At 41.3% G+C, this 25,847-nt stretch overlaps 1 protein-coding gene across 1 annotated transcript in view; it reads right to left on the bottom strand.

Moving 5' to 3' along the window:
• Positions 1-25,847, bottom strand: part of CARS2 (cysteinyl-tRNA synthetase 2, mitochondrial) — a 102,255-nt gene that overhangs the window by 60,516 nt on the left and 15,892 nt on the right. Inside the window, exons 3-4 of the mRNA XM_040425218.1 lie at positions 19,979-20,096; positions 2,633-2,704 (exon numbers count right to left, since the gene is read on the bottom strand). Of these exons, the coding sequence (XP_040281152.1) occupies positions 2,633-2,704; positions 19,979-20,096 (190 nt within the window). The remainder of the gene's footprint in view (positions 1-2,632; positions 2,705-19,978; positions 20,097-25,847) is intronic.

Genomic DNA, 25,847 nt, shown 5'->3' with positions numbered 1-25,847 from the left:
AACAGGTTAACATGCTGGATAGTGTGCTAAAGAAAATACAAACATATCCAGCAACTGCAATGAGAAACTGAAGTTCCTTGACTAATCTCGAATTGCCATAAACCCCAAGACCACTATATCATGTATCAATGGTATGATCTAATACAAGTAAGGCTTTATTCTGGACACATACAGTGAGCATGTTCATAGGCTCCCATGCACCTGACACAGTGTCCGCCAATGAGCAACATATGGCACGGTAAGCCATTACGGTGGCGTGCTGTAGATCTTGGAAAATACTTCTGATGTGTAGGGCATGCGAGTGTGAGGGCTCATACCCATGAGCGTACTTGCTCAGTGTCGTATTGTGGACCGTAAACGTATTGTGGACCGTATTGTGGTTCGCAATATACGGGCACTGGCTCCGCCAGATACAACCGAACATAGAACTTCACCTATCTTTTTGCGGTGCAGAGAACTACAAAGCACTTCCATTGGCTTCTGGTCTGTGCCTCCGCAGCGCAAAAGATAGAACATGTTCTATCTTTGCCCGTATGTTGCGGATCGTGGATCTATTCAAGTCAATAGGTTCACATCCGCAGGCGGAGTGCACATTGCCGATGCCCGTGCAAACTGCAGTCCGCAGCACGGGCACCGGGCAAGTATGCTCTTGTAAATGAGTCCTAAATGTTCTATCCATAATACTGAAATAATTTAGGGCATTTTTGGGGAATTAAAGGGAACCTGTCATGTTAAAAAGGGTGTCTGAGCAGAAGGCAACATGTTATAGAGCAGGAGGAGCTGAGCAGATTGAGATATAGGTTTATGGGAAAATATTCAGTAAAACTTATATTTCATTCATCTAAATTCCTGCTCATTCTGGGCTTTGTAATCAAGGAGGCTGTTCTATCAGTGATTGACAGTCTTCCCTCTGACTGTGTATAAAGATTTAGCTGTCAATCACTGATAGGACCGCCTCCTTGACTGCAAAGCCCAGGATAAGCAGGAATTTAAACATATAAAATACAAGTTATACAGAATTTTTTGCCCACAAAGCTATATATCAATCTGCTCAGCTCCTCCTGCTCTATAACATGCTGCCTTCAGCTCAGACACAGTATTCAACGTGACAGGTTCCCTTTAAAGGGTATGAACAACCTTTTTTAATTCCACTTATCTTGGGCTAAAAACATTATACCAATTTTTATTTTATTTTTTTCAACCGCTTGACTTTTACAGCTTGACTCTGCAGACAGTTCCTTCTCCGTTTCAATTGAGTCCGTCAGAATCCTCAGGATAGGTCATCAATATTAGATCAGCGGAGGTCCAGCACCCGGCACCACCACTGATCAGCTGTTTGAAGAGAAGAATGGGGAGGCTGGTAGTTGGACATCTACAAATCTAATAATTTTTACCTATTGTGAGGATAGGCGTCCCTATTCACTTCTATGGGACAGCTCTGTCTGTTCAAGTGAATACTACAGAGCTGTCCCATAGAAGTGAATAGGGACACCATACTTGTAACTACACTGCTCACCACTGCAATTGCTGTGGCAGGCAGGTAAACAGAGCAGAGAAGGCAGCACTCGTACGAGCGCTGCCTTCTCTTCAAAGAGCTGATCAGCAGGGGTGCCAGGAGTCGGACCCCCGCCAATCTGATATCCCCCTATCCTCACAATAGGTCAACAATATTAGATTTGTAGATGTCCAACTACCAGCATCCCCCACGTACATTATATAGCCGTTTTGCTTGGTATTGCAGCTCAATCTTATTCATTTGAATGGGACTTAGCTGCATAAAGAATGTAATGTCACAGACCTGAGGAAGAGGCCATAGCGTTCACCTGAGCACCGCAGCACCCTTCCAACAGCTAATGGGCAGGTGTCCCGGGAGTCAGACTCCCACAGATCTGATAAAGGAGACCTATTCTCATTGATCGATTCGAACAACAGATCCCAGCCAAGACCCAACTCTGCTCAGCGAATGCGCTCAATTACAGCAACACTACAGCACGTTTGCAGATTCATCGGCATAGTGTTTTAAGAAGGATACACCGGCTGAATTATACTACTAACGGTAAGTAAACCATAAACTTACTACCAACAGCACACTGGATGTAACATGGGACCTATGAGTCCAACCAAGCATAGCTATCATAACCATCGCTATTTTGGCAAACACAATATAATCAGTTTTACTATACATAGGAATAGTGCCATTATAATAGCACCCACATTTTTTGTGTATTTTATATGTGGGATTTAATCAGGATTTAATACAGACCACGCTATGAGATAGGCCTACGAGTAGGCCTGATATTAGACATGTTTTATTTAGTATTTGATTGATGTTATTTATTGCATAATTTTCATACTGCATTTTTTTCTATTTCATACATGGGACATTATATTTATGGAATATCTGGTAACATGCTATATTTTAACTTTTAAACCAAATTCTGGAATAGAAATAAACAGATAAACATTTATTGTGTCGAATGTCTGGAGAGCCTGACTATAGTGTGTTATATTTAACTATTTTATTCATAAGGGGTTTACTCTGCTCCTTGCATTACATTGTGTCTAAGGTGGGCCAAACAGTACAATACATTAATTTCATCTATGATGGAGTGCGATATCTGAACATCCTTACCTTCAAAGCCATCATATCCTGTTTAAACTCCTGTTCATATGTACGAGCCAGGGACACTGGAGACAAGTTAAGCTGGTGAAAAAATATAAGGCAGGAATAAAGTTACACAGTCAAAATACCAGCACACCAGGAGCTTTGAGCAACAGTCCAAAATTGGCTCTGAGCTGAAATACCAGTCAGCCAGCCCATGGACAGGTCTTTTTTTTCTAAATAATTAATCTTTTCTACTGGTCTGTGAACTTTTCACTAAAGTCCCCTTGACATAGGCTGCCACAGCAGGCAATTATCAGGAATGAACTATTTAGTCCCAATAATTGCCTGCTCTGCGAAGGAAGTGAGAGCTGCATTTACATGCAACAATCACCTCTACATTCTGGGAGTTGTAGTTTCAGAACAGCTGGAGTGCCAGAGGTTGCTGATCCCTGGGTTAGAGTGATCGCACGTCCCCATACACATTCATTGTTTCTGGGCAGCAGATTGCTGTTTAGACACCACCACCTGATGCCCAGAAACAATGATTTGTTGACACACAAGCTTGTTTGCTCATTCATCCGGTGATTTCTAGCAGCTTTAGTTAAGGGCAATTTTCAGGTAGGAGCATTCGTTCACTGGCTGATCAGCAGCACCTTTAGAAAGGGCAATTATTGGGAATCACTCACTAGGAACACTCCTTCCTCAAAATTGCCCTAATCATTGGTCCATGTAAAGGGGCCTTATTTAATACTTTTCTGTCCCCACCCAAAGAAAGAAAACATAAAACAGTAGGGTTACATTTCAATGGAGTTCTTGTAATTTTATTAGGTATTGGAAACTGTTGTTTTTTTCCATTGTTATATGATTTTTAACCACTATTGCTATATTTGCACATAAAGCTTAGCATTTGGGATTTTGTCACAAGTAGCGTTTTTACACCACCCTCGCCACTTTCCGAAAAGGAGGGCGTGATGAGGGCAGGCCACCACATTTATCTTCATTTACTCAAGTTTTTTAGAGTAAGGCCTCTTTCACACTTGCGTTGTCCGGATCCGGCGTGTACTCCACTTGCCGGAATTACACGCTGGATTCGGAAAAACGCAAGTGTACTGAAAGCATTTGAAGACGGAGCCGTCTTCAAATTGCGTTCAGTGTTACTATGGCAACCAGGACGCTATTAAAGTCCTGGTTGCCATAGTAGGAGCGGGGGAGCGGTATACTTACAGTCCGTGCGGCTCCCAGGGCGCTCCAGAATGACGTGATCCATGCGCTTGGGGCGCCCTGACGTCACTCTGGAGCGCCCCAGGAGCCGCACGGACGGTAAGTATGCTGCTCCCCCGCTCCCCGCTACACTTTACCATGGCTGCCAGGACTTTAGCGTCCCGGCAGCCATGGTAACCATTCAGAAAAAGCTAAATGTCGGGTCCGGCAATGCGCCGAAACGACGTTTAGCTTAAGGCCGGATCCGGATCAATGCCTTTCAATGGGCATTAATTCCGGATCCGGCCTTGCGGCAAGTCTTCAGGATTTTTGGCCGGAGCAAAAAGCGCAACATGCTGCGGTATTTTCTCCGGCCAAAAAACTTTCCGTTCCAGAACTGAAGACATCCTGATGCATCCTGAACGGATTTCACTCCGGATTTCAGAATGCATTAGGATAAAACTGATCAGGATTCTTCCGGCATAGAGCCCCGACGACGGAACTCTATGCCGGAAGAAAAGAACGCAGGTGTGAAAGAGCCCTTAAAGACGAAAGAAATTTACTGCCAGAGGATACACCTACTATATGATGAGACCTACGCCTCGTCATAAAGCAGTGCAGAGTATCTAAACTGTATTCGAAAACACCAGTCTTGTAAACATGTATGATCCTCTCATTATAGACATCTACCTATTGGTTGTCCTCTTTGATGTTTTTATTTCTTGTCAAATAAAGTATTAATTTCAGTCATGTGTGGGATTAAAGTTTATGTGCGCAACATGCCTATGGTTTTTCTTCTTTGAACTTATTTTACAAAATTTGTGACCGTTTTTATTGTGCCCACCTCTTCCAAGTTTGATATATCCTTTTCTCTCCTCGTTGTCAAAGTACCTGCGTTAAACTGATATGTAAGCTAGTCTGTGTAGCTATGAGCCATCCAGTTCAAGCACCTTCATAAGTATTTATACACTGAGAGGTTATGGTTTCATCTTAGCAACAGAGCTATTACTGCTGTGATACAGGATTGGATGACTGGTTAATCCTTTGTGCACTTTTTCATGCAAACATGTTTTTTAGCTGCAAGCTGCGAATAAAATGTGCCACAAAGTCTTCACAGTTAGGCCTCATGCACACGACCGTTCCGTTTTTTGCGGTCCGCAAACCGCGGATCCGTAAAAAACGGAAGCCGCCCGTGTGCCTTCTGCATTGTAGAAATGCCTATTCTTGTCCGCAAAACGGACAAGAATAGGACATGCTATATTTTTTTTGTGGGCCACGGAACGGAGCAACGGATGCGGACAGAACACGGAGTGCTGTCCGCATCTTTTGCGGCACAATTGAAGTGAATGGGTCCACACCCGAGCCGCAAAAAATGCGGCTCAGATGCGGACCACAACAACGTCCGTGTGCATGAGGCCTTAGGCTACATGCACACAACCGTATGTGTTTTGCGGTCCGCAAAAAAAAATGGATGACATCCTTTTTTTTTTTTGCAGATCCATTGTAACAATGCCTAAAACGGACAAGAATAGGACATGTTCTATTTTTTTTGCGGGGCTACAGAACGGACATATTAATGCGGACAGCACAAGGTGTTGTCCATTTTTTGCGGACCCATTAAAATGAATTTGTGTGCATTTAGCCTAATTCACATAATTTCAGAGAGTCTCTGTATCTTTTCAAGACTTACGGTGATCATCTTTTACTCTAATTAGCCCTAAGGGGACAGAGGGTATTTTCTTTATGAAACACATCAAATCGAAGCAGTACCTTGAAGAGACTTTCAAAGTGACCTGCCAACTTAGTACTAATAGAGCTGGTTGTACAAGCGCTGATAATTTGGTAGCTGATACAACTGATCACGAACATTTGTGCTGTTTATTTCAGTGTCCATAGTAACAAAAAGATTGTCACAATTGAAAAAAATCCATTAGTTGTAAAATTTATTTTGAGGGTATTTTTCATAGTTCGTGTACTTCTTGGTGCAATCTCTTCCCCAGGTAAGCAATGCACACCCACCCACATGATTTCAAAGAAAATTGGATTTATCAGGCCACTCTTAGTCCAAAACTGAGAATAAGGCCTCTTTCACACGACCGTTTTTTTTTTTCCGTTTTGCGGGCCGTTTTTTGCGTTCCGTATACGGAACCATTCATTTCAATGGTTCCGCAAAAAAAACGGAATGTACTCCGCATGCATTCCGTTTCCGTATTTCCGTTTTTCCGTTCAAAGATAGAACATGTCCTATTATTGCCCGCAAATCACGTTCCGTGGCTCCATTCAAGTCAATGGGTCCGCAAAAAAAACGGAACACATACGGAAATGCATCCGTTTGTCTTCCGTATCCGTTCCGTTTTTTGCGGAGCCATCTATTGAAAATGTTATGCCCAGCCCAATTTTTTCTATGAAATTACTGTATACTGTATATGCCATACGGAAAAACGGAACGGAAACACAACGGAAACAAAAAACAGAACAACGGATCTGTTTAAAACGGACCGTAAAACACTGAAAAAGCCATACTGTCGTGTGAAAGAGGCCTTAGGGAGAGAGACTGCAGAGGGAACAAACTGCTGAAAATGCAGGATAAACGTCATATAATGGCAATGCATATTGTTATTCTTCATGTACACACGGCAGGTTATTCTGAAATGTCACCTTAAACGACAGTTACACTTGGCATGGAATTGTTTACATTTATTTGTTATTCATCACGTATTAAAAATAATGTCACCTTTAATCTATGGGTGCAGTTATGGCCATACAAACGTTTTTAAGCTTTACCACATTTGCACAATAAACAAATGAAACAAAACAATGAAAAGGTGTCTGTCAGCAGTTCTGTCCCTGCTAAACTGCGGAAAGCACTTGGACATACTTTTTGTGGAGATTTTATTATCAGGAGTAGTGTGAATATGAAGTTTTATTTAGTCAGATTTTGCTCCAAGTCCCAGTAGACATAGCTTTACTGTGAAGTGCTCTCTGTATTGATCACAATGAAGCCCCTCTGGGTACTTGCAACAGCAGAAACGCCACTAAAAGTTTGTTTGGATTGCTCTCCTCAGCCTCTACCTACTGATGGCAGCAGTTTAGCATGGTCAAAACTGATGACAGACTCCCATTAAAAAAAATATATATATATATTTTAGTGTCTCCATATGCTAAGAACCATAAGATTTTCTTTTTCCGTCAATGGAGCTGTATGAGTTTTCACCGGTACTATTTTAGGGTAACTACGACTTTTTGATATTTTCTTTTCAATTAGTTGGGCAGGTAGGACAAACAAAAAACAGCAATGCTGGCATTGTTTTATTTCATTTTTCTTGACACTGAATGTTAGGTCATCTTGAATGTGGCAAAAACAATTATGTATACAGTTGCAAGAAAAAGTATGTGAACCCTTTGGAATGATATGGATTTCTGAACAAATTGGTCATAAAATGTGATCTGATCTTCATCTAAGTCACAACAATAGACAATCACAGTCTGCTTAAACTAATAACACACAAAGAATTAAATGTTACCATGTTTTTATTGAACACACCATGTAAACATTCACAGTGCAGGTGGAAAAAGTATGTGAACCCCTAGACTAATGACATCTCCAAGAGCTAATTGGAGTAAGGTGTCAGCCAACTGGAGTCCAATCAATGAGATGAGATTGGAGGTGTTTGTTACAGCTGCCCTGCCCTATAAAAAACACACACCAGTTCTGGGTTTGCTTTTCACAAGAAGCATTGCCTGATGTGAATGATGTCTCGCACAAAAGAGCTCTCAGAAGACCTACGATTAAGAATTGTTGACTTGCATAAAGCTGGAAAGGGTTATAAAAGTATCTCCAAAGCCTTGCTGTTCATCAGTCCACAGTAAGACAAATTGTCTATAAATGGAGAAAGTTCAGCACTGCTGCTACTCTCCCTAAGACTGGTCGTCCTGTAAAGATGACTGCAAGAGCACAGCGCAGACTGCTCAATGAGGCGAAGAAGAATCCTAGCGTGTCAGCTAAAGACTTACAAAAGTATCTGGCATATGCTAACATCCCTGTTAGCGAATCTACGATACGTAAAACACTAAACAAGAATGGATTTCATGGGAGGATACCACAGAGGAAGCCACTGCTGTCCAAAAAAAACATTGCTGCACGTTCACAGTTTGCACAAGAGCACCTGGATGTTCCACAGCAGTACTGGCAAAATATTCTGTGGACAGATGAAACCAAAGTTGAGTTGTTTGGAAAAAAAAACAACACTATGTGTGGAGAAAAAGAGGCACAGCCCACCAACATCAAAACCTCATCCCAACTGTGAAGTATGGTGGTGGGAGCATCATGGTTTGGGGCTGCTTTGCTGCGTCAGGGCCTGGACGGATTGCCATCATCGAAGGAAAAATGAATTCCCAAGTTTATCAAGACATTTTGCAGGAGAACTTAAGGCCATCTGTCCACCAGCTGAAGCTCAACAGAAGATGGGTGTTGCAAAAGGACAACGACCCAAAGCATAGAAGTAAATCAACAACAGAATGGCTTAAACAGAAGAAAATACACCTTCTGGAGTGGCCCAGTCAGAGTCCTGACCTCAACCCGATTGAGATGCTGTGGCATGACCTCAAGAAAGCGATTCACACCAGACATCCTAAGAAACAGTTCTGTAAAGAGGAATGGTCAAGAATTACTCCTGACCGATGTGCACGTCTGATCTGCAACTATAGGAAACGTTTGGTTGAAGTTATTGAAGGCCAAAGGAGGTTCAACCAGTTATTAAATCCAAGGGTTCACATACTTTTTCCACCTGCACTGTGAATGTTTACATGGTGTATTCAATAAAAACATGGTAACATTTAATTCTTTGTGTGTTATTAGTTTAAGCAGACTGTGATCGTCTATTGTTGTGACTTAGATGAAGATTAGATCACATTTTATGACCAATTTGTGCAGAAATCCATATCATTCCAAAGGGTTCACATACTTTTTCTTGCAACTGTATATTTGTTTCCTCTCATTTTTAGCAAAGTTTTTTCCTCTTTATTTTTAGTACTTTTAAAACATTTTAAAAGTTGGAGACTTGATTGATGCTATAGTAAACTGCAATACATCTCTATTTCAGTGTAATATGCCTGTCAACAAAATAGCTATACGATGATGGCAGACCTGGGAGCCAGTGTTAGGTGCCTTGGCTGTCATAGCGATCCAACGACACCCTCCCTCTCTCTGTCTAACTGCCTAGATGCCACAGTTACTATTGACCACAGTATATAAGTGAATAAATGGCCGTGTTGGGAGTTAGCTCTCACCCCAGCCAATTCAGCTTGCTAACTGACTGTCAGTCACAGCTGAGTGCAAGACGGTGAGCACACAGCTCCTGTGCTTGCACAATCATAATGACATATGTACATGATTCTGTAGCAACTACACCCCCAGGCGACATACTATTATGTTCTTGTGTGTTAAGGGGTTAAAGTTTAGAGCGTTACTATCCCATTAAAAAATAAAACACATAATTAACAGCAATTACAGTTGAAGAGGTTCTCTGAACTTACAAGAAACACAGAAAAAGTACTTATGTATGTGTCTGAATGCTCACCAGATGATACCAACCAGATATTTGGATCTAAAGGAGCAATACTTAAAGGGGTTGTCTCCCTTCACTAAATAGCATTTATTATGTAGAGGAAGTTACAGAGGACCTTTCACTACTCTACAAACTAAAAACTAACTATATCAGTGGGCAGGGGCTATGAGCTGTGCGCTGCGATTGGCCAGCGCTGCAGCAAGGGACACGCCTCATACAAGAAATCACTCCAGTACAACAGAGGGAGCGCAGACACCGGAGCCTATACCGGGCGAACGGAGCAGCGCCCAGACATACTAGTAAGTGCAGGGGGACCCCTGGGCGCCGCTCTGCCCACTGATATAGTTAGTTTTTAGTTTGTAGAGTAGTGAAAGGTCCTCTTTAATACAAGGCACTTACTAATGTATTGTGATGGTCCATACTGCCTCCTTTGCTGGCTTGATTCGTTGTCCCATTACATCATACACTGCTCATAGCAGTTCATAATGTGATGAAAAAATAAATGGAGCCAGCAAAAGAGGCAATATGGACAATAACAGTACATTAGTAAGTGTCTTGTATTAACTTCCTCTACATGATGAATGCAATTTGCTAAAGCGAGACAGACCCTTCAAAGCAGTTTTTCTATCTCCTATCCTATAAAGTGACGGCATATTAATAGAATATGCAATCACCTTATTATTGCAGGGATGCAAACACCAATCTTTAGAATGATGGGTTTAGCACTGGATCCCTTCTAAGTTCACTTGAATGGTTCTCAAAATTAGCACTGAATCTATATTCCCAATGTGGTCCCCAGATGCACAATTGAAAATGCGTGTAAAGAAATGAAACTAATGACTGTAAAGTGACCAGCATATCCTTGATACAACTTATGTAGAGCAGTTATCGAACGCAGCATACAGCCATGTAATACAAGAGCAAAGGCATCCCTTTATTATACTCTAAATTAAGACTGTATTGTTGTCTGTAATTCTTCATATCTCCTTTCTCCATATACACTCACCTAAAGAATTATTAGGAACACCATATTAATACGGTGTTGGACCCCCTTTTGCCTTCAGAACTGCCTTAATTCTATGTGGCATTGATTCAACAAGGAGCTGATAGCATTCTTTAGAAATGTTGGCCTATATTGATAGGATAGCATCTTGCAGTTGATGGAGATTTGAGGGATGCACATCCAGGGCACGAAGCTCCCGTTCCACCACATCCCAAAGATGCTCTATTGGGTTGAGATCTGGTGACTGTGGGGGCCATTTTAGTACAGTGAACTCATTGTCATGTTCAAGAAACCAATTTGAAATGATTCAAGCTTTGTGACATGGTGCATTATCCTGCTGGAAGTAGCCATCAGAGGATGGATACATGTTCTCATTCTGTTTACGTCCAATTCGGACTCTACCATTTGAATGTCTCAACAGAAATCGAGACTCATCAGACCAGGCAACATTTTTCCAGTCTTCAACAGTCCAATTTTGGTGAGCTCCTGCAAATTGTAGCCTCTTTTTCCTATTTGTAGTGGAGATGAGTGGTACCCGGTGGGGTCTTCTGCTGTTGTAGCCCATCCGCCTCAAGGTTGTGCGTGTTGTGGCTTCACAAATGCTTTGCTGCATACCTCGGTTGTAACGAGTGGTTATTTCAGTCAACGTTGCTCTTCTATCAGCTTGAATCAGTCGGCCCATTCTCCTCTGACCTCTAGCATCCACAAGGCATTTTTGCCCACAGGACTGCCGCATACTACATGTTTTTCCCTTTTCACACCATTCTTTGTAAACCCTAGAAATGGTTGTGCGTGAAAATCCCAGTAACTGAGCAGATTGTGAAATACTCAGACCGGCCCGTCTGGCACCAACAACCATGCCACGCTCAAAATTGCTTAAATCACCTTTCTTTCCCATTCTGACATTCAGTTTGGAGTTCAGGAGATTGTCTTGACCAGGACCACACCCCTAAATGCATTGAAGCAACTGCCATGTGATTGGTTGACTAGGTAATTGCATTAATGAGAAATAGAACAGGTGTTCCTAATAATTCTTTAGGTGAGTGTGTGTGTATATATATATTTTGATAACTGGCCACAGCTGACTGAAGGGAAATGGAAATGTCACTAGTAGCTAAGGCTACTTTCACACTTGCGTTTTTGCTGGATCCGGCAGGGCTCAGCAAAAACGCTTCCATTACTGATAATACAACCATCTGCATCCGTTATGAATGGATCCGGTTGTATTATCTTTAACATGGCCAAGAAGGATCCGTCATGAACTCCAATGAAAGTCAATGGAGGATGGATCCGTTTTCTATTGTGGCAGATCCGTCCCCATTGACTTGCATTGGGGGTCATGCTGGATCCGTCTTGCTCCGCATCAAGTTGCGGTTTGTTTTCCGGTATGGGAACGCAACTAAACGGAACTGAATACATTTTGGAGCACTCCGTTCTGCTCAGTTTTGTTTTGTCCCTATTGACAATAAATGGGGACAAAACTGAAGCGTTTTTTTTCCGGTATTGAGCCCCTATGACGGATCTTAATACCGGAAAACAAACGCCAGTGTGAAAATAGCCTAAGCGTCATGTGAACAAGCCCTAAATAACTGCACGGTGTCCGACAGGCCAGCTCACTCTGGAGACAAGCTACACAACAGGATCACAGTAACAGGAGACTTCTACAGCTTCAATGAAAGCCTCCTGGAGAAAATCTGCATCATTGATTTAGCACTGAACCCGGCGTGTCAGTAAATGAAACAGAACAGTCCAGGACGAAGAAAAATATAAATGACTTTTTCTTCCTTGTAATTCTACTTTCTCTCACTGTGTATCAATGAACTGTCTGCAAGCAATGATTACCTAAAAGTTTAGAAAATAGAGTCTGATATCTTGAGATATAACCCAAGCATTAACTAGTAGTAACATCAGTAAAAATATCGTAATTATCCTATTTCCTTTATATAATAAATTCTCTTCTTCTCGCTTAGGTTAGTTTCAGACTTGCAGCACAGCTCTCCGGCAGAGAACAGCATTGCTAGATGTTACCCGAATGCCCGCCGGAGGCAACATTACAGTCAGTGGAGATCCGGCCTCTACCCAGCAAATATGCCAAGATTCAACCAGACAAAAAACGCTGCATTCAATGGTTTTCATCCAGTCAACAGCTGCACATGTGAAAGAAGCCTTAGGTGTCCAGACTTTCCAATTTCCGACTCACCAGGAAAGTTGGATTATATGCATCTTTTCTTCCAGACTATCAGGTCAGACTATGTTCACACCATGTTTTTGTTACATTTATTTTTGTTTTAATAATAACTTTTTTTTACGTTCTGAATAAACACCCCAAGGCTAGATTACTGTTATTTGTACTGTACTTGTACTGCTGTCTATCAATAAAATAACAATCATGAAAAAAACGGAGCTGTCAGCCAGTTTTTATTCCATGAAAAAACAATTAAAAAAAGCCCTCTGGAACATATAATGCTAACTCACCAGCAATATTCCACCAGTATAAATTTTTTTAATCCAAGCTCAGTTGCATCCATACATTTTGCAGCCCTTAATTATGGGAGGCTGTATCGTGTGACTCCCTAGTCGGACTACCAGGCTAGTACTTGCTCTCCTGTGGACAAGAAGTCAGTTTCTCCTGACCACTGAGGAAGGGAGAGTGAATCTACCCGTAACGCGTATGGTGAAACAAGTGATGTACCTGCATTGAAAAGCCTCCGATAATACTGTATGGCCATACAGAAGAAAATCTCTACAGTAAAGGATTAACTATTCTTATCGTCGAAAGCTGCACCAAAGGAAATTGCGGAACAGAGTGGCAACTCCCGCGATCTTTGGAACTCCCGCGAAATTTAAACCAGCTTGCTGTATGGAGCGACTGAATAAGCCGGCAAATATTTAAAGCTCCATTGAAGCAATAGGGAGAAAGCAGACGCTAGACGGTAAGCCAAACATCGATTTAAAGTTTTCTTCAATCCAAAGCTCATATCGACCATAAAAGGATATGCTATAAGAGACTTTTCACATTATCAGGATTCCTGTGGACACTTTGAACATGTTGCGCTCCCAGTGAATACACCTACAACATTTTCAGTGACATTCAGTTTCCCAAATTGGGATAGAGCGCTGGAAGATAATACCCCCTCTTTCCCAAATAACGGCATATACTTGAAGTTTCTTGGTGTGATATATATTATTGAATTTATCGACACTATTGAGTCATATGAATATAGTGTTGATCATATCTACCACAATATATGTGATTGTAATGTTGTATATTATTGCTACATTGTTCTTATAAATTTTATTACTTGTATTTTATGGGGATTTAATAAATATTTTCTGCACATGTCAATTTGGTTGCCAAGTGTATGAGTGCTCGCTCATTACTCTATTACTACATTTGCCTTTAAGAGAGGGTGGGGTGATTCCCTCTATATGAGCTTGCAGCACCATACCTTAACTACTTGCTAGTGAGCCACCACAACCTACCACTCAGTTTCTCCTGTGTTGCTGATTTTTGGTGAACTATAAGAATATATCATTACCCATCAGATCCCTCCTGGCAGTTCTGACACCTCCCCTCCTCTCCCAAGTGCATCTAGAGGTGGGTGATATAAAAAAATATTCCCACAATAAAGATATTAAGAAATTTATCGCGATAAATGCCCATTTAGAATTAACAAAAGCTGCGTGCATTCTGCATTTTATGGAACGTCCGGCCCATAATAGAACAGTCCTATCCTATTTTTGAATGGACTTCACACTCTCCCTGCTGCCCTGGGCTTTGTGCACACGGCAGCAGGGAGTTTACAATGGCAGCCAGGGCTTCAGTAGCGTCCTGGCTCCCATGGTAACCAATCGGAGCCCCACGATTACACTGCTGGGGCTCCAATCGGAACCTGCCACTGCACCACCTGTGAAGAGGAGGGGAGGGGACCCTGATTCTAATACTGGGGGGTTGCAGGGCGCACAGTGCCACCAATGAATTTAATTAACCACTTACATACATACAAATATAGACTGCGGGTGCCGTCCGTATCACATACCCGGCACCCGGTCTCAATGACAGAAAGCGGCAATCCTGCGAGTCGTTCCAGTTAACCCCTCAGGTGCCGCACAGAAAGATCTTTCGTTCATGAACAATATTTCTTTGACTATTGGACAAAAATATAAAAAATGGGTGGCTTCTTTTCATACGACAATGCTCTGTCATCGGTCAGCAATATCAACTGACAAACATTCATTTTGGTTGAAAATGTCCATTCTGATCAAAATTAAACTAATGTGCATGGCCTGTAATGAGTTAACCACCGGCGCCAATTACAACGAGTAAGCAGCAGTATCTATACAGCTCTGTAATAACTGTTACAGAAAACTAAACAAATCACTTGTATAAAGATAAAATGACACTGCGCTCAGCCTATTTCTACTAACCCTTATTAACCACTGGCTCTGACTATGTAGTACCTATACACTTCAGTCTAAAATGTCAAGATTACCTTGTTTCTGATGTGTGGAATCGAAGTACCGCTTTGTCCAAGATTTCGGTATGTACGAATTCTTCTGCACAAAGGTTATAGCGGGTAAAAAGGCTGTTTGGAGTTCGCCCCGGCCGGTAGCGAAACTCCGCTTGTACTCACGCTCACGCTCGCAAAGGGAGCTGGTGACATCACCTCTTGAGCTACGGGCTGCTGTCAGCACCAAAAACCATCCAACGCATTTCGAGCAGTGCGCTGCTCTTCGTCAGGGAATCATTCGAGTGCTATCAATAGCTTATTTTTATTCTACCCACTCACGATGTTAATTACCTCCAGCTTCATAAATTCTAGAGTTTTTAACCCCTTAGGGACGCAGCCCTATTTCACCTTAAGGACCAGGCCATTTTTTGCAAATCTGACCAGTGTCACTTTAAGTGGTGATAACTTTAAAACGCTTTGACTTATCCAGGCCATTCTGAGACTGTTTTTTCGTCACATATTGTACTTCATGACACTGGGGAAATGGAAGTAAAAAAACTAAATTTTTTTGCATAAAAAAATACCTAGTTTACCAAAAATTTGGAAAAATTTGCAAATTTCAAAGTTTCAGTTTCTCTACTTCTGTAATACATAGTAATACCCCCAAAAATTGTGATGACTTTACATTCCCCATATGTCTACTTCATGTTTGAATTATTTTGGGAATGATCTAAAAAATTTTGGGGATGTTACAAGGCTTAGAAGTTTAGAAGCAAATCTTAAAATTTTTCTGAAATTTACAAAAACCCAATTTTTAGAGACCACTACAGGTCTGAAGGCACTTTGCGAGGCTTACATAATAGAAACCACCCAAAAATGACCCCATTCTATAAACTACACCCCTCAAGGTATTCAAAACTGATTTTACAAACTTCGTTAACCCTTCAGGTGTTGCACAAGAGTTATTGGCAAATGGGGATGAAATTTGAGAATTAAATTTTTTTGCCTAATTTTCCATTTTAACCCATTTTGTCCACTAACAAAGCAAGTGTTAACAGCCAAACAAGACTGTATCTTTATTGCCCTGACTCTGTTGTTTACAGAAACACCCCACATGTGGCCGTAAACTACTGTACGGCATACAGTAGGGCGTAGAGGGAATGTGGTGCGCCGTATGGTTTTTGAAAGCCAGATTTTGCTGGACTGGTTTTTTGACACCATGTCCCATTTGAAGCCCCCCTAATGCACCCCTAGAGTAGAAACTCCATAAAAGTGACCCCATCTAAGAAACTACACCCCTCAAGGTATTCAAAACTGATTTTACAAACTTTGTTAACCCTTTAGGTGTTGCACAAGATTTAATGGAAAATAGAGATACAATTTCAAAATTTCACTTTTTGGGCAGATTTTCCATTTTAATATTTTTTTTCCAGTTACAAAGCAAGGGTTAACAGCCAAACAAAACGCATTATTTATGGCCCTGATTCTGTAGTTTACAGAAACACCCCATATGTGGTCATAAACTGCTGTACGGGCACACAGGTAGGGCGCAGAAGGAAAGGAATGCCATATGGTTTTTGGAAGGCAGATTTTGCTGGACTGGTTTTTTTGACACCATGTCCCATTTGAAGCCCCCCTGATGCACCCCTAGAGTAGAAAATCCAAAAAAGTGACCCCATTTTAGAAACTACGGGATAGGGTGGCAGTTTTGTTGGTACTAGTTTAGGGTACATATGATTTTTGGTTGCTCTATATTACACTTTTTGTGCAGCAAGGTAACAAGAAATAGCTTTTTTGGCACCGTTTTTTTCTTTGTTATTTACAACATTCATCTGACAGGTTAGATCATGTGGTAATTTTATAGAGCAGGTTGTCACGGACGCGGCGATATCTAATATGTATACAATTTTTTTTATTTATGTAAGTTTTACACAATGATTTCATTTTTAAAACAAAAAAAATGTTTTAGTGACTCCATAGTCTAAGAGCCATAGTTTTTTCAGTTTTTGGGCGATTATCTTAAGTAGGGTCTCATTTTTTGTGGGATGAGATGACGGTTTGATTGGCATGACTTTTTGATCGCTTGCTATTACACTTTTTGTGACGCAAGATGACAAAAAATTGCTGTTTTTACACCGTTTTTATTTTTATTTTTTTACGGTGGTCACCTGAGGGGTTAGGTCATGTGATATTTTTATAGAGCCGGTCGATAGGGACGCGGCGATACCTAATATGTATACTTTTTTATTTATTTATTTAAGTTTTACACAATTATTTCATTTTTGAAACAAAAAAAAATCATGTTTTAGCGTTTCCATAGTCTAAGAGCCATAGTTTTTTCAGTTCTTGGGCGATTATCTTGGGTAGGGTATGATTTTTGCGGGATGAGATGACGGTTTGATTGGCACTATTTTGGCGTACATGCGACAGAGGTCATGTTCACTCACTCGTTTTTTTAACTGTCTCTTTGTACGTCCGATATACAATTTTTCACATGGACACTTTATTGCATAAATAACTCCTTTAGTGCTGCATGTTATATAGTCCCTAATCTTATATTAGCAAGTACCGTCCCTATTTGTTATCCGATTTAATTTGATCGTATTCTTCTGTGATTTTTTTGCAAACCATGCATTTTTTGGATGGAAAAAATCCTTTTGACAGATGTTTATCATTTTCTTTTTTATTATACATTATAGCGGCACATTTCTTCGTGGGTGCAACTATATTCACAATATTGGCTGCTTTTTTGTACACAAAAGCTGGGTCCTTAGAGAATAGGTTCCCTATTACCTTGTCTTCTTTTAGAATATCCCAGTGTCGCTTTACAATATTCCTAAAAAAAATTGTTTGCGCATTATACGGGATGGTAGATGGATTTTTTTCAACTTTTTCTTTCTGTTTCATTAACATAGTTTTTTCCACCATCGTATTTTTTAAAAGTTGTTCCCTCTCAATTAGTTTAATTTCATCTTTCTATTCTAAAAGCTTATTCACATTATATCCTTTTGACTCAAATTTATTTTGTAGTTTTTCTGCTTCTCTATCGTACTCTATCATCTCTGTGCAATTCCTCCTAATGCGCAGGAATTGGCTCCTGGGTATATTATCCAGCCAGCCGGGTAAATGACAGCTACCCCTTAAAATGTAACTATTGGAGTCAGTTGGTTTCTCATATGTTTTCGTGCATATTTTCTCGCCCCTTGTATAAATAGCAAAGTCTAAAAAATAGATTTCTCTAGAATTATAAATAGGAGTAAAATCCAAATAAAACTCATTTATATTCATTTCAGTTAAAAGCTTTCTTAAACCAATTTCACCCCCTTCCCAAATAAAAAGAACATGATCTATAAAACGCTGCCAGAGGACGAGGCCTGCCAGGAGCTCGTTGTTGGTGTGTGTAGCTTCTAATTCCCACCGACCAACATACAAATTTGCGAACCTTGTCCCCATCGCGGTCCCCCACGTCTGCAAATAAACGCTATCTTAAGGACCCTGGGATTTTCCATTTTTGCTTTTTCGTTTTTCACTCCCTGCCTTCCCATAGTCCTAACTTTTTTATTTTTCCATTCACATAGCCTTATGAGGGCTTATTTTTTGCGGGACAAGTTGTACTTTCTAATGGCACCATTCACGGTTGCATATCATGTAGTAGGAAGCAGGAAGAAAATTCCAAAGAATTTGGAAAAACGCAATTCTGATAACTGTACACTGCAGTAAAATTGACCTGTTATCTTCATTCTCCAGGTCAGTACGGTTACAACGATACCACACTTGTATAATTTCTCTTGCGTTTTAATACTAAAACCTTTGAAGAAAAAATAAAAAATAACCATATACTGACCCCTATAACTTTTTTATAGTTATGTGTGACGGGCTGTGTGAGGGCTCATTTTTTGTGGGACAATCTGTTCTTTTCAGTGATATCAATTTGAAGTGTGTGCGGCTTTTTTATCACTTTTTATTAAAAAAATTATTGGGTAGTTGAGGTGACAAAAATGGCAAATTGGCTGTTTTTTTTTTTTTTTTCCTGTTACGTCATTTGCCGTATGCCATTAATATTGTTATATTTTAATAGTATAGGCATTTTCGCTTGTGGCGAAGCCCACGATTTTTTTTATTTTTATTGTTTAAGTATTTTTATTTTAAGGAAAGGGGGGTGATTTGAACTTAAATTTTTTAAATTTATTTTTTTATATTTGCAAACTTGGGTGACAATAACTGGCAATCATTAGATTGCCTATTGTGTTCATTGATGTCTATATAGACACCATTGAACACTTCATTTGCACTATACCAATACAATGCTGCCACCTAGTGGCCTGTATTGATATAGTCATCTAATAGGCACAGAAGCCTGCTTAAGGCTCCAGCCTATTAGATCAATGTAACAGGTTCCCCGATCTCAGCTGGGAAACGCTGTTACTGGAGCGGAAGTGCGCGACTTCCGCTTCCGGACTGCGCAGATGCTGTGGTCACATTTGACCACGGCATCTGAAAGGGAAAATGTATACGATCAGCCTTATGGCCCGATCGCATACATGTGCTGCGGGTCTCTGCTATTTAAAATAGCAGAAACCCGGCGGCTATGGCACATGCTGCACGTGCGAGCGGGTGCCATGTTTGGGGACCGGACATGTACGGCGGAGGTCCTTACAGGGTTAAGTGTCTATACTATCTGTGTGTGCTTTGTTCAGAACCACTAGTGTGTTTCCATGTGAAGAAGCTTCATACTGCTCTCCACTGCCTCCTGCTCATACAGGGACATAAAGATACATATTACAAGCAGGAGGTAGGGGAAACTGAAGCTGCATCTCAATGGAATACATTGAGACCCTGCAGTGTAAAATAAGTGATGTCACTGACCTATCGCGGGCTGCCCTTGTGTGTGATCAAACCTCAACCTTCTGTTTCTACAAAGCCACAAGCATGCTAGAAGATTTAGGCTGCATTATGGGAACCATATCTGAGGTAAAGAAAAAATCAAGATGACAGACAACCCATACTAAACTAAAACAGATATACACAAAGCATATACAAGAACCTGTGCATTATTCTGTAATAAAATAAATTGGCTGAAGTGCTCCTCTATGCTGTGACCCGTTATACATTTCCATTACCATCCAAAAAATGTAGTCAGTTTGATATTTACCTCATTGGCCCTCTTGATTATCTTGTCATCAATATCGGTTATGACCATCACCATGACAACATCAATTCCAAAATAATGAGTCATAATTCTTCGAATTATGTCAAATCGAACATAGGAACTGGAAAATATGAAATACAGAATAGGTGGTCTTTACTTCAAGACACTATAGTTTTAAAAGCAAATAAAAAATAAATAAAAATAAAATAAAAACACAATCTTGAGCCTTTTTCTAATATACTTTGTAAGGAAACAGTCCCACGTACTGCCACCACATATCCATTCATGTTCATACAGTAACAGCATTGCATCACAGAGAGTTTCATTTAGTTCGGCTTTTAGACACTCATCAAAAATAACCTTTAAAGTCAAAGTGAAAAGAAAGCTTTAAAAATTATAATAATTGTAGGTCACTTTGTAAGATAATTGAATGCATCAGTATTCACTTCTTCGAGCCATTTACAAGAGGCGGCAATGTGCATGGAGAGCTCTCTATTAGAAGTGAGCTAATTGATTTGCCTGCTTTGTCTCATTTGCTGATCCACCGAATAAGGCCTCATGCACACGAACGGATTTTCTTTCCATGTCAGTTATGTTTTTTTGCGGACCATATATGGAACCATTCATTTCAATAGGGCCACAAAAAAAAAACAACTGAAGTAACTCCGTATGCATTCTGTTTCCGTATGTCCGTATTTGGGTCCATTCACACATCCGTGTGTGTTTTGCGGACCCACGGATCCGCAAAACACGGACACCGGCAATGTGCGTTCCGCATTTTGCGGACCGCACATCGCCGGCACTTAATAGAAAATGCCTAATCTTGTCCGCAATTGCAGACAAGAATAGGACATGTTCTATTTTTGGGGGGAACGGAATTGTGGACCCGGAAGTGCGGATCCGCAATTCTGGATCCGGGCAGCAGAATTGGGTCCGCAATTCTGTTCCGCAAAATGCGGAACAGAATTGCAGATGTGGGAATGGAGCCTTTCCGTTCAGCGAAAAAATAGAACATGTCCTATTATTCTCCGCATTAGGCCTCTTTCACATGACCGTATGGCTTTTTCAGTGTTTTGCGGTCCGTTTTTCACTGATCCGTTGTTCCTTTTTTTTGTTTCCATTGTGTTTCTGTTCCGTTTTTCCATATGGCATATACAGTAATTACATAGAAAAAATTGGGCTGTGCATAAAATTTTCAATAGATGGTTCCGCAAAAACGGAACGGATACGGAAGACATACGGATGCATTTCCGTATGTGTTCCGTTTTTTTTGCGGACCCATTGACTTGAATGGAGCCACGGAACGTGATTTGCGGGCAATAATAGGGCATGTTCTATCTTACAACGTAACGGAAACACGGAAACGGAATGCATACGGAGTACATTCAGTTTTTTTGTGAAACAATTGAAATGAATGGTTCCGTATACGGAACGCAAAAAACGGCCCGTAAACGGGGGAAAAAAAGGTAGTGTGAAAGAGGCATTACTGACTGTTCTTTTAGGGGCCAGCTGTTCCGTTCCGCAAAATACGGAATGCACACGGATGTCATCCGTATTTTTTGCGGATCGCAAAATACATACCGTCGTGTGCATGAGGTTTAAAACAGAAGAATCGATTTGCAATTATCCTAATATCTGTCAAAAGTGGATCTCAAACTTGGCAGATAATTTCTACTGTTGAACAGTATTATGAGGAATCTAAAACCTTGTGTGTAAAGGGGTTTCACCCATCTCATAATGTGAAATGCTAAACATTTTGATCGTGGCACCAATGTATCAGTAGTTTTCCCTGTAGAGCAGTGGCTCCAGAGCTCCCAGCATAGCAGTTAATAGATAGTGTCGCTGGCAAAGAAATAATGAAGGAGCAGCAGCGCTTAACTAGTAATGCGGCTCTTTCAAGTCCAGCATCAGTGGGGGTCAAGACAGTCAGACCCATCACCAGAAACAGGTTATCTGTTTTATTTGAAAAATCAATAGCACCTGCCCCAAAATAAATTTTTTCCTAAATATGAAAAATTACCCAAAAAAAATTTAAAAAGGCCTGAATTTCTGGGCTGTACAATCCTGGCATGCCGAGCAACTTCCTACAACCCACTAGGGGTGGGCGATATGGCCTAAAATCTATATTGCGATATAATTTGAAGCATGTGCGATATGCGATATATATTGCGATATATTGTTTTCTATATTGGGGGGGTTAAACTTTTTTTTTTACTTTTTATTTAAATAACTATTAGCCTCCTTAAGGGCTAGAACCCTTGTCATATTCACCCTAATAGAGCTCTATTAGGGTGAATAGGACTTTACACTCTCCCTGCTGCCCTGTGCACACAACAGCAGAGAGCTGACCATGGCAGCCAGCCTCTGATGTGCCCCTCCCAGCCTCTGATGTGCCCCTCCCAGCCTCTGATGTGCCCCTCCCAGCAACTCAACCCCCCCCCCCCCCATCCGATCGGTTACCATGGCAGCCAGGACGCTACTGAAGTCCTGGCTGCGATGGTATTTTAGTGAGCAGCATTATACTCACGTGCGCCGTGGCCGCCGGGCGCTCCTTCTCATAGGTCTGTGTGGCGCATTGCTAATGCTATAAGCATTAGCAATGAGCCGCACAGACAGAAGAAGGAGCGCCCGGCGGCCACGGAGCACGTGGGTATAATGCTGCTCACTAACATACCATCGCAGCCAGGACTTCAGTAGCGTGACTCCTGGCTGCCAGGGTAACCGATCGGAGCCCCAGCATTACACTGCTGGGACTCCGATCGGAACTGCTAATGATGGGGGGGGGGGGACCCTGTGGGATATGGCCGGCACATTCATTGGTGGTGCAGTGGCCACAGTCCCTCCCCTCCTCCTCCTACTCTGTCCTCATTGGTGTTCAGCGGCAGCCGCGCACAGTGGGGAGGGAGGGACTCCCTCCTTCTCTCTCCACTGTGCCGGCCGGCTCATCAGGAGAAAATGGTGCGCGCAGAGAGCGCGATCATATCGCGGTCCGGCGATATGGCGAAAATCCATATTGTGGCCCAAATTTATATCGCCTATATCGCCCACCCCTACAACCCACCATCACACCATACCTAATGCAGTAATACTGCAGGTATCGATGTTCAGGATATACGTATAATTTATGTAATCTTTTACTCAGATTGCAAGATCTGATTGCCTATTTCTAGTAAAAGGTCTTTAAAGACAAGCTGTCACCATGAAATGCAATGGAATCTGCAGGCAGTGTGTTATAGAGCAAGAGGAGCTGAGCAGATTGAGACATAGTTTTGTGGGAAAAGATTTAGTATAACTTGTAGTTTATACATTTTACTCTCTGCTTCTTCTGAGTTCAGTGGGACACAAGGCTGCCTTATCAGTAACTATCTCTGTATATAAGCTTACACAGAGAATGCTATTATTAATAATAGCCAAATGGGCCATCTTGAGCTCAGAGGTGCAGGTAGTAAAATTATCTACACTGGTTTTTCAGAAAAATATATATATAAATGGGAGGTACATCGATTTATCTCAGGGTATAGAACTCCACTTGTCTTCTATAGGTTAAAAAGAGATTCTCCTTTGTGGGAAAGATGTAAACTGCATCCTGCAGGTATCTTGCATATGTTATATGTTTTGTTATTGACCCAAATTAGAAAGATACTGGAAGGATGTGGTCAGACTCATTCATTCTATATATACAGTCTCTCTTGAGGTAACGCCCCGTATATACATTCTTGGCTACGTAAAAGATCTTGAGATCTGTGAAAAGATTGCCATAGCTAGGCTGCTTTATATGGCTCAAAAAGTAACTGTCCTGCAATGGTTAGATGAAAAACCTCCGTCATAGAGGAATGTATAAGTAAAGTGAACTGAGTGTTGTCGGAGAAAGGGATATACTGCAAAAGAAATGCTACCAGTAATTTTGAGATACCTCAGGATTAGCCTCTGTGCAACTAATTTATAATAGACTACTGTTAGTATGATTTATGACTGCACTGTAAAATATCGTTTAGTACTTTTATACTCAAGGACTCCCGCACAACAATTACCATTACTTGTCTCTTCTACACAATTAGACTAGTCTATCTAAGCATATTAATCTAGTACTATCATACATGTATTGTTCCCAAGGTGGGTAAGGGAAGGGGAAGGGTATTTTGCTTTGTATGTTTTACTATTATAATAACTGTAATAAAAACTACTTGATAAAAAAGGAGGTACATTATAAAAATACACACCCTCCAATGTATTACTGTTATGTGTGTGTGTGTGTGTGTGTGTGTGTGTGTGTGTGTGTGTGTGTGTGTGTGTGTGTGTAAATGCAGCAAAAATGTAATCAGAGTTCATCACATCAGCTTTGAAAAAATAGATGAAGCAGACCAGTTAATTCATTCTGGAAAGAGCATTAATACCACAGTAAATCAGATTACTTCATTCTCTGCATTTTGACTGTGCCATATCCAATTAGGAAACAGCTTCTACTGTACATGATATAGCGGGAAGGTAAGGCTGTACAATGTATTGTAAAATGTATTCTTCATTCAGAAATTAGGAAAAAAATATTATTTAGCAATTTAGATTCTCAATGGTTAAAGGGAGCCCGTAATCAGGAAATTCTATTTTTGAACCAGACAAAATGTCTTGTAGATCGAGCTCAGCTGAATGATACCTTTCACCTAGCAATTTGTTGCTTCATCCTGGAGAAAAAATACTTCCAGTCCATATTCAAATAAACTGTTAAGTGCACAGGGGGCGAGCCCAGGTTACTCTGTGCATTCTTGATCCCCTTGCTTGTGTTCCCAGCAAGTAGCGCTCACCTGCTCTCTCTGGTGGTTCGGGGTCGCCAGGGTCTTGCTGCACTGTTCACTCCACGCAGGCTGTGGCCTGTCTTTTGCGTGCTCTGCCTCTCACTTCCTTGTAGGACGCATATGCAAGCTTCCTCCTACTTTCAAAGGTCCAGTGCGCATGCACCTTAATCTTCCCCAGCCTATGGCTTGCCATCTCAGGGTATTTAAGGAAACTGCTCTCCAGTTTCTTGCAAAAGTATGCTATAGTGTTGTTTGCCTGCCGTACTGAAATATGCCCGTTTCTGGATTTGACCTTTTGCTGTCTAATCTGACCTCTGCCTGTTCCTCGTTCTGACCCTGTACTGCCCACTCTGATCTTTGGAAGGTTTATTGGATTGCTTGTACACTGCCTGCCCTGACCTCGGCTTGTTCCCAGATTACAGTTTTGCATGATCCCTGGGTACTCTGCACCGGTGTCTCTTGACCCCTGTGGGTCAGTAGACTACTAATTCAAGAGGTTGCGGCATGGCGTTTCCCCTGCAGAGGGTAAAGACCAGGGGAGCCACCTAGATAACGCCCTTAGGAGTATCCAAAGTCAAACCTATTTAGTGGCACAGCGGATCCACATCGGTTTCAATAACAACTTCCCCTGTCAGCTCCTCCTTCGCCTTGATTGACAGCCAGGCTCCTGCATTACACCTGACCGTGTCAATCAAGAAGGGGAGGGAGCAGGAAGGGCAAGGGTGCACAAAGTGCTTGGGGCCCGCCCTCTGAGCACTTCACTGCTCGTTTGCATATGGGCTGAAAGTAGTTTTTCTCTACATTGAAGCAACAGATTGGTAACGGGTTATTACATTCAGCTCAGCTAGCCCTACAGGTGACCAGTTTAACAATAAATTCCCTAGTAACAGACTCCCTTTAAAGGTGTGACCTTGAAAAAAGCAAACCTGGCCATGTTAGTCGGTAATTTGGAATCTAGATATTTGTTTCAGTGTATGACAGAACACACAAAGCTGCCCACATCTAGATCAATGACAAGGTCTGATTTAATCTCACTTTCAAGATACAATGAAAAATACAGCATAGGAGTGTGTTTCCACATG

Source organism: Bufo bufo, chromosome 3 (genome assembly GCF_905171765.1).
Source record: "Bufo bufo chromosome 3, aBufBuf1.1, whole genome shotgun sequence".
Classification (NCBI taxonomy): Eukaryota; Metazoa; Chordata; class Amphibia; order Anura; family Bufonidae; genus Bufo; species Bufo bufo.
This window is presented reverse-complemented; position numbering and strand designations above follow the sequence as displayed.